This window comes from Vipera berus (genome assembly GCF_964194415.1).
Source record: "Vipera berus genome assembly, chromosome: 3".
Classification (NCBI taxonomy): Eukaryota; Metazoa; Chordata; class Lepidosauria; order Squamata; family Viperidae; genus Vipera; species Vipera berus.
The window spans coordinates 158,854,660-158,865,357 of record NC_138204.1 but is presented as its reverse complement, the minus strand read 5'-3'; the positions used below and the strand labels follow the sequence as shown (position 1 = coordinate 158,865,357).

At 38.0% G+C, this 10,698-nt stretch overlaps 1 protein-coding gene across 1 annotated transcript; it reads right to left on the bottom strand.

Annotated features, from left to right (window-relative positions):
- Nucleotides 1-5,857: 5,857 nt before the first annotated feature.
- Nucleotides 5,858-9,560, bottom strand: LOC308667055 (cerebellin-2; the record flags this gene model as incomplete). The annotated part of the gene is made up of 3 exons (XM_081326114.1): nt 5,858-6,055; nt 6,527-6,646; nt 9,225-9,560. 3 exons carry the CDS (start codon nt 9,558-9,560, stop codon nt 5,858-5,860), a joined length of 654 nt encoding a protein of 217 aa, XP_081182240.1.
- Nucleotides 9,561-10,698: the final 1,138 nt, after the last annotated feature.

The following is a 10,698-nucleotide window of genomic DNA, read 5'->3' as shown; positions in this document are numbered from 1 at the left end:
ATTAAGATTGCCGGGAAAAATATTAACAACCTAAGATATGCAGATGATACCACTCTAATGGCAGAAAGTGAAGAAGAACTAAAGAGCCTCTTGTTGCAGGTGAAGAAGGAGAGTGAAAAAGTTGGGTTGAAACTTAACATTAAGAAAACCAAGATCATGGCATCTGGCCCTCTCAATTCCTGGCAAATAGATGGGGAAGAAATGGAGGTAGTGATGTCTCTAAAAAGCAGAGACCTCACCCTGTCACCAAAGAATTGAGGCCTTTGAACTATGGTGCTGGAGAAGACTCCTGCAAGTCCCTTGGACTGTAAGGCGATCAAACCAGTCAGTCCTAGAGGAGATCAACCCTGACTGCTCTTTAGAAGGCCAAATCCTGAAGTTGAAACTCAAATACTTTGGCCACCTAATGAGAAGGAAGGACTCATTGGAGAAGAGCCTAATGCTGGGAAAGATTGAGGGCAATAGAAGAACGGGACGACAGAGAATGAGGTGGCTGGATGGAGTCACTGAAGCAGTAGGCGTGAGCTTAAATGGACCCCAGAGGAACATTATATATATATATATATATATATATATATATATATATATATATATATATATATATATATATATATATATATATATATATATATATATATATATATATATATATATATATATATATATATATATATATACACACACATACATACATACATACATACACATACATACATACATACATACATACATACATACATACATAGGTAAAGGTAAAGGTTCCCCCGCACATGCGTGCTAGTCGTTTCCGACTCTAGGGGCCGGTGCTCATCTCCGTTTCAAAGCCGAAGAGCCAGCGCTTGTCCGAGGACGTCTCCGTGGTCATGTGGCCGGCATGACTAGACACCAAAGGCGCACGGAACGCTGTTACCTTCCCACCATAGTGGTCCCTATTTTTCTACTTGCATTTTTACGTGCTTTCGAACTGCTAGGTTGGCAGAAGCTGGGACGAGTAACAGGCGCTCACTCTGTTACGCGGCACTCGGGATTCGACCCGCCAAACTGCCGACCTTCCGATCGACAAGCTCAGCGTCCTAACCCACTGAGCCACCGCGTCCCTACACATACATATATATATATATATATATATATATATATATATATATATATATATATATATATATATATGAAGATACCAAGGGAAGACTGGTTTTCCTTTGGAGCTTTCAGATGAGAAAACCAGAGCAGCAAGAAAGCTGAAAAATGGAGTTATATATAAGAAAAATGGAGTGGAGGGAGGGATAAAACGTTATCATCACCACACAGCAATAAATGAAACAAAAGGAAAGAAATTAGAAGTCATTCTAAGAATGAAGTGCAAAGACAAAAGCCTCTTTTGCAGAGGAAGAAAATTTAGGAAATTAAGAGGGCAGTCTTTAGCCACAAGTTATTTTTATTTCTTGTTTTTCTTTGTTTTTTTACCTAATAGAAAATCCTTAAAGCTAGAGAAATCTGCATAACAAATGTTAAATTCTTCTCTCTGAAGAGTGAGAAATTTAATATTAATACCTTTTTTAGAAATTATTTCTAAAAAAATAATTTATAAATTTTTAGAAATAAATTATTTCTAAAATTATTTCTATTGTGCCTAGTGGATCTCTTGTGCATGTTTTTTTTCCTCCCTGCAATATTCATTAATACAGAATACAGTAATTATTTCCTTCAGATTACTAATCTCTCATGCAGCAGTTTAGAAATTGCCAAAGAAGCAAGAAAATTCATAATGTAGTAACATCGCCATAAACGCACTATCTACTTTCATAACAGCTATAGGCAGAGCAAACACAATTGCCTCAGATTAGAAGTCTAAGTTAGTTACTTTGAAGTCCCATTATACTCAGCAGCCTAGTTGCTATGTAATCATTTTTAAGATCCGACAGTAAGGTTTGTTACCCACAGATTCCCCTGAATTTTCAATATTTCCTTTTGTTAGTTATATGTGTTTTTACACATGCTATTTTATGGTACCCCAATCTCCTACATTTAATTTTGTTTTAAAAAATTACAGGCATTAAGTAAGGCGGTCAAATTGTGCATTACATGGAACTAGAGGTCTCTAATCTAGATAGCTTCAAGATATTGGTGGATTGATAACAATCGGGACCAATGGTTATATATTAAGTGCTTTGGCATATAAAAATGAACCTTAAAAAGACAACAGAAAGTAGTTATTTTCTTTTTTAAAAAATCTCTGTGATCATTCTCAAAACTTTTCAAATTCCAGTTGAGTTTTCTGGATATAATGCACATATACATTTAATCCAGTAGTTAAGCTTTTTACTCTAGTCCATAAGTATTTTTCATTCTAGTCTTGCAATACGTTGTTGTTACATGATGTATACAATTCATCCTTGCTAGGTTTAACACTATGACAATAAAAATGGGCTAAAAAATAATACTGAAATAAAATAATTACATTTTTATATTAAAAAAATCTACAGCTGAAATGCTTGGGTCTCAAATCTTGTCTTTGAAGTTTAACAGCTTAAAGAAATTGGTTCAATTCTAGAAAAATCTGAATACATGCTACATCCCTGGAACAGCTACTATTTGCATATTGCACACATCAACAATGCTTTTTGTAGTCTTTACAAATAATAAACATTACTTTTCATTCTAGAAAATGGGCTGCTACATATATTGGATTATTATTCCCATCATCCACATCCAGCTTCAGGCTTTTCGCAGATAGATTGCTGAGTTAAGTTCCTGCATTATTCATTGAATATGATGTTAATGCAAAATATTATGTTGAAATAATCCATTTTATTATATTACTAGAACTCTGAAAATCACCAATGAGGTTTTTAAAAAATGCTGTAAAACCAACATTTCCCTTCTTAGTATTTAAATTATTTTGGTCTAATTTTTAAGATTCTGACTCACCTAAAACCTTGCAGTATTTTGTGGCTAGAAGTCAATCCAATAGCAGCTGTAACCAAATTTATTATTGCAGAAACTACAGCATCACAAATCCTATTTAAACTGTCCTCATCCAAATTTATAATTGAATTTTGAGTATCAATTAATTACTGTCATTACCAAACCAGAACTGAAACATTAGTAATTCTCTACTGCCTCTTTTAAATGTATATATTTTGCATAGGTTTTCCCTTCTCCTTTCTCTTTTTTTCCTTTTCCTTTCTTTTCCTTTTTTCTTTTTTGCATTTCCTCCTTTATCTTTTATATCTTAGATAAACATATGTAATTTGATATCATGGTTGTATAAATACTATCTGACAAACAGCAAATTGAATATTATTAAACCTGGAATTAGCTCATAATTCTTTTTTGTGTTGTATTAGAACACTGGAATAAGATAATGCATAGCAAATAATTTGATGCAGTTTTATATATAAACATAAAAAACTGGCTTTCCTCTGGTTGCTTTCTGCAACCAGTGTTTATGAATTCATGCAGGAACACAGGTAAGGGAAATTATGCAAATACATTAAAATCTGTTCAAACAGTATATTGGTATGGAAAATCTACAGCCTTCCAGATGTTGGACTTATATCAGGGCAATGACCAGGTGTGCTAAGCAGTCTAATCCAGCAACCTACCTGGTTTTTCACATCTGCTATTTATACTTCAACTGAAGCATTCAATGACATGCCATAAAGTAATAAAATTTGTAATGAAATATATTTGCAATGTAAAAAAATTGAAATATATGTCCAGATTTGACATTGAATAAGAGTTATATAATATTATATCACATTTAATACTAAAATCTATATTCATAGATTACAGTACAGCAAGAATTATTTTTTTAAAAAAACCTATACCCCTATGTCTAAGAATATATGGATGGGAATTTTCTACATAGTGTGACCCTGTTAAAATTGCTGCAAGTGGTTAAAAAAGAATCTATTACAGAATTTGAGTTAGAAGCAACCCTGATGCAAAAAACAGTATATGGCTGGATTTTTAAAATCCACAATGTATGAAACAGAGTCAACATAAGAAAAGAGAAAAACACAATCTCTTTTTTTAGAATTCTCTTTTTAGAAAAATATTTCAAAGTACAGATATGCTGCTAATAATTATTCTAATAAGTAATGACCCATCAATGACAAATTTAGAATAAAAAATATGTCTGTATGCAATGCAGTATATTTCTTTCTTGAGTTCTGCAAACATTTGCACCATTTTAGTTTCTTGAAAAGGGAAGCAAGAATCTATTTAAAGAAAAATTAAATGAAATACCAGTCTACCTAGCTCCTCAAAGACATATTTGAAATATGAATTTTAAAAACAGATCGGACGTTAAAAGCAAACAGCCCCCCTCCTCCAAATTCTCATTATTTTCTCTTTTTTTTCCAGACCAAAATGCAATTTTCTCTGTGTTGCCCAGCTACCTTTGACACTTACATAAAAGTAAAAAAAAAGGCAAGTTGGACATGAAACCCATTTATTCTGAATCTAAAGTTCATCAGCATTTTGGTTACATTGACACACAGAAGGTGAATTTTAACTCAGCCTGAGGTTTCTTCTTTTTGTTATTTGAAATCAGTAACCTTTCTGTATACAGTATTGGATTAAGACTACTCAAAGGTCTTTGGAAGTTAATTGGGGAAACTTCAACAAAAATGAAAGAAAAATATATACAAATTATGGTATATTTATAGTTGAACCACATAATCTTTGTAACCTTTCAAAGGAATTCAGTGTCCCTGATTCTGCCACACAAACGGTCTGGTCCTAGCAAATTTGGTGTGAATCTGTTTTTTTATTTAACCTGGAGGGAAGATAACTTGTGGGAACACTCAGAGAGGCCAAATCACAGCATATATAAACATAAGTAAATTAATCCATCAAATAAATATCAGGAAAGCAGCAAAAGATGCCCAGTGTTGCAAAGAAATGATATTATATTTTACAGCATGTTTGCTTGAGATATTGACAACCTTCCGATTCAGGTAATGTAAGAAATATCAGTCGCTGCCTTTCCAACTCAAGCTGTATTGTCTTCCACTGTGCCAACAAATGCTTCTATTAAATCAGCTGGATAACACAAGCAACATCGTTCAATGGTTAGTTTCACTGCAAGCCTCAGAGTATATATGTGCTTGCTTTATCATATGGGTCAAATCGCCTTTCTTCTTTAGCACAAGAACAGTCAGCATATGGAAAGAAAGATGATGGAAAACACGAGTAACACAAAATAAAATATGTTCCAATCGTGCAAAATTTGCTTCACTGAATAAAGCACTTCTTGACACAGTAATGTCCAAAAATTACCCTCCCCAGAAGATACAGGTTTGAAGTGTGAATAATTGAAAAATTCTTATTTTTATCTTGGTGCTTTGTTTGTTCTTTTTTTTAAGGCTATGCAAACACAAAAAGAGAAAACATATAGGAACATATCATCAGAGATCAGGGTCTTCTGGCTTTGGAATAAGTCCATTACAAACACTTCTGTGGTCCCAATTAATGTATCCCTTCCTTAAGACAAGAAAAGGAAGAAAGGGAAAAAATAAAATGAAATCCCAACAATAAAATCCAAAATTGACTTTACAATCACAGGTACGAATTGCTCAGGTTGGTAACTTCTTTTTTCTTAAGGATGACTGTTATCTAAAACTAATCAGATCTGCAGATTTCTCAAGGAACTGTCAAGAGTTAACACAAAGAGTGGCATCAAGAAGTCTTCCCCTCCTTCGGTGATGGCAGTCTGATGGGGTGTTTGGAATTATTGGCAGGTCTAGCCCAGTTCTAGGAGGATGCAGAGGTTTCTTGGGATTTGTTGTTGTCACTTGAGGACTGAATTCCTGTTCCAGCTTGCAGGTTAGGATTCACCTTGTTGTTTTTTTCTTTATAATGGAAAGACTAAGAACCCTGAAAAGGTTGAATATTTCCATCCTCCCATGAGATTTCCTCTCTCCAGCTTGAGATGCACTTTGTCTTCTCTTTCCATAAGGAGCAGAACTCCATTGCTGGCTGCTTCCCTGGTAACGTCTTGATCTCCAGCAAAAGCAGAAATCACAGGATAGCCATTTTGCATTAAACTGACCTGCGGTACAAAAAAAAATGAACTAAGTGGTCTCATGAGATTTATCTAAAAGTTTAGTTATACTCCAATATAGCATACAAACACACATTCACATAGTACATTATAACCAAAGGGAAGTCAGTGTCTCTACATGCAGGAAACCCAACATAATGAGCAGGTGACAAGTAGGATAGAACATATCTCTCTCATACAGGATGATACTGAAAAGGTTTCAGATGATCTACAAATTCCTTCCCAGATCAGGCTGTCCACGCTCAGTTAGTTCAGTCAAAGGAGACTGACCAGGGATGGAAATCATACCCCTTACCAAGGCAAATAAGCCCATTTTATAACACTGCTAAACAGTAGACTAATAAATGATTTAGTGCATGGGTCCATTCCTCATTGCCTTATTTGATAAGTCTTTTGTATGAATGATTTTGTGAAATGAAACGACTGCTCTAAGAAGGAACTCCTAATGTTGGCACATACCTGGATAGTTTGTCGGTTATATACTTTCACAACATGGAAACTGAAGCTATAGATTCCTTTTCTTGGTGCTACAAATATACTGGAAGCGAGGTCAAAATGGTTCCCAATATTAACTAATACCTGGAGGAGAAAAGGAAAGAAATCAGGTTGTTCCTTCATTAAATAGAGAGTGGGGTGGAGGAAAGACATTTCTCAGACAACCCTCCCCTGCTCTCCCAGCAGTGCAAAACCACTGGCATTTGCTGTACAATTAAAATGGACTGCAGGGGGAAGGAGCCAGTTCCTAAGGTGTTGTAAAAGGATCGGTTCAGACAGCTGATTGATTTACCCAGTGGTGCACCCAAAGCTTCTTTGAGAGCATGAAAGGCATATGATGGCAGCCTATGTCTGCACAGTGAAGGAAAAAACAGATCAAATCATTGCTGAGATATACACAAAGAAGGAAAATATTCCATTGAACAAGCCACTAGATTTTACATTTTCACACAACAGCATTAAAACTAATTGTGTCTCTTGGGGCTTGCAGCATTAATGTGAAATGAAACAGGCTTAGTAATGTTGCATGGGATGAAATGTGGAGAAGGGAGTTCAGGTATTAAGGTAAGTAGCGTTCTTAATCTGCATTCTTCATTCTTTTTTTCTGCTCTCACACCCATCCTAAAACAAAACTTATTCAATGAAGCTTGAACATATAAGGAGGATGTATCTATTTTAACCCACAGAAACTTTGAACATGGAGTTAGTGGTAAAGAAAATGGCAATTGCCAATTATAAGAATGTAAAATGATACCTGATGCCAGGTCATAAATGATTCAAAGCATCATCAGTATCAGAAAAGCAGAAAGAGTGAACAGTTTTTTTTAAGGTAAGGAATGTCTTCATCTCAATATAATGCATAGCGCAGTCTGTTTCTTAAATCCAGACAATGCAGATTACATAAAAATATGAGAAAGAAAGTACAGACTCTTGAGAATCTAATCAACATTCCAGAATAATGTTTAAAGTTCTTCATACAATTAGTTATTTATCTGCAGAATCAGATCTTTAATCTTCTCTATAATCCATATTCATGCATAACTATTTGCTAACACTTTTTCTGGGGTCTTATTTTTTGAATAGGTAGGCTTCCAAATGGGAGGATCTCTGTTCATTTGTTTTGTCTGCTTGTGAATTTCCAAGCTTATCTTCACCTGTTTTAAAACAGGTTTCATGTTACAAAACAAACAGAAATCAAAACTTCTTTACTTCTCAAAAATCTGCAGTTCTGTGCCCTTTTTAAATAGAATTAACTCCTAAGGAATTAAGTGAAGTGTCCTTCTGGGCACACATGTAAAAAAATTCTGTTGTGTGACTGGATAAACTGGACTTTATTTTCTTAGATATAGGATTCCAGCTTCCAGCTTCTTCTAAACATAAACTACCAATTTTTACAATTTATGTGTACATACAAGAACAATTATGAAACTATAAATTTAATATTTTAAGATAATGTTTCATGAGTTGAAGGTATGAATATGACAAAATGGTAGGCATAAAGCATTTCTAGAATAACTGACATATTTATTTGCCTTTGTGTATCACAGAAGACTCAGAATAATTCTGCTAATATTAAAACTCTGCCAATTTATGCTGCCATAATTTTTTATTTTCTGTTTTTATATTACAACAAAATATATTTAACATAAAATTCCTAAAGGTTTGAAGAAGCTATTTTTCGTTGAGGAGTTAGATAAAATGCAACAATAGTACACACAATGCATATACAATTATTTTAATCTACTTAAGCAATTAGCCTGAGGTGTACATATGTATCTATACAATGATTTAATAAATAGTTAATTTAAAAATCCCAGTGCGTCCTTTTTTATTTCTGGACTGACAAGAACCCAATAGGTTCTTTAAAGATTTCCTTATTAAATTTTTCAGCTTGTCCCCACTTGGCATGTGGGCAGATTTCTACAGATTGTCCTCCCTCTCCACTTTATAGAAGGATGTCCCAGAGTCACCAGTCTGGAGAAATGAGATGTAGCTATGTCTTAGAAAAGGACACATGCACTGAAGTCAAGCTTGTTCCAATAAAATGAGAAAGGTGTCCTTGGCGGTATTGGTGGACACACTAAAAGGAAATTAATAAAATCATGATTCTCATCCAAGAAGTTAATGAGAAACAAGTGTTGCCAAGATGCTGGCTGTGAATTACTGTAGTGGATTGTTCTTAAGATTCCTGAAGCAAGCTTGAACTTGACAAAGAACTCTGGTGAAATAAGATACATTAGCAGAGGGGACACACATGGAGGAGGGTTTAATTGGAATGTGGGCAGAGAATACAAAGTAAGACCATAGGTAACTGGTGCAGATAATATGGGACACTTGAATTGAGAGGAAATATGTGTTTCGGGAGATCAGAACTGGGGAATTAATAGAATAGCGGTCACAGATGCCAAGGGGAAGGTCTCAGCCAGGAGGAGAATGAAGATCGGGCTAAGGACCAGAAATGTGTGACCAATTCTTCTTAACACAAGGGGGAGCAGGAGCAAAACGGTTGGCGGTTGGATGGGATGAAGGCTTACTGAGTGAAAGGGGAGGGAGGTAAGGAGGGCAGCTGGGCGGGGCTTTGACTTTGTTACTGATTCTGGGCGGGGCTTAGCCAAGAGCCAGGTTGGGAGGGGAGGGAAAGAAGACTGGCGCGCCACCTGACCTGGTCGAAGTAGATGGTCATGGTGCGGTTGCTCATCTCAGACGGCTCGTGGTTGGTGCTGCGCGTGGCCGAGAAGGCCACCTTGGCGCTGCCAGAGCGCACGGAGATGCCCAGCGATGAAGTAATGGCGCCGTCGGCGGACGGGCTAGAGTCGCATACCACCAAACACTTGCCCTCCAGCACGATGGGCTCGGTGTCATTTAGTGCGCCCACCGCCGGGCAACTGGTGGGCAGCAGGAAGAGCAAAAAGCCCAGCGCCGCCGCCATGCAGGAGTAACTGACAGCCGGCTCCGCCAGCGCCCCCCGCCGCCGCCACCACAACCGCCGCCCGGGCATCGTGTTGCAGGGCCCGTCACCAACCGCGGAGTCCAAAGGGGGCGGCGGGGCGGCAGCGAACGAGAGCTGCCTTTACTTTCCGAGCGGGCGCGTAAGCCGTGGCTCTGCTTGGCTCGGCCCCGCCTGAGGACCCGCACGAGCCCCTCGCAGCGCTCGCTCGCTTCGCGCGCGCGCTTCTTCCCTCAGCGACGGACGGGGCAAACGGGCGACTTCACAGGAAGGTGGGAGGCGCGCAGCAGTTGCAGCCTGCAGGAGGGAAGAGAGCGAAGAAAGGGCGGTCAGAACTAAGCAGAGCGTGGAGCCACGCGACCCCCACCCCACCCTCCGGCCCTCTTCCTCACGGGCCAGAGTCTTGGAGCTTCCCCAAGTGGTGCGAGGAAGCAAAGCAAAGGAACGGCGTCCTTTATAAGGAAACCCTTTCCTCAGGCACAAAGGGGAACCAGACGAAAGGCTGAAGTTTTGTGTTTTTTTTGGGGGGGGGTTCCTAGTCGTGCTGCGTTTGACTAAACCAACCGTCCATCTAGTCCAGTACCTCAGTTCCCACTGTGGGCAGAAACACAATATATTTTTTAAAAAAAATACTTATATATAATACTTATATATGCGGGTGTCAGCATAAAAAAATATTTTATCGGAGGGAAAACGAGCGCGCGTTGGGAGTGGGGATGAGGCTTGCCCTGCAGCTTTCCGCTCACTTCACTCTTCGTTCCGCCGCGACGGTGAGCAAAAGACCATTTATTTCTCTCTGTGATAAAAGCTTCTACGTTACACCCCGAATCTGCAAAATGGAACAAGTGCTAAGCAGAGCTTGAACCCCCAGGGTTGATTAGACTTGCCGGGACTGGGTCTAAACCTCGCCGAAAACACGAGGGACACATTATATGTCAGACTAAGCTACGCCTCCGTCCTAAAAACAAAACAACAACAAAAAAACAACAGACAACGAAAACCGCAAAAGATGGGAAAAGCCGCCCCTGCCACTCCCATACCCATAAAAACAACTGTCGGCAATTCTCTTTCAAATACTAGTTCCCTATTTCTCCCATTCCTCAGAAACCCTGAGGAAAAAGAAGACATTCCTGCGCCACGCGCGATAAAGAGTTACTAGGTTCCATCAGGCTTTGAACAACCGAACTGG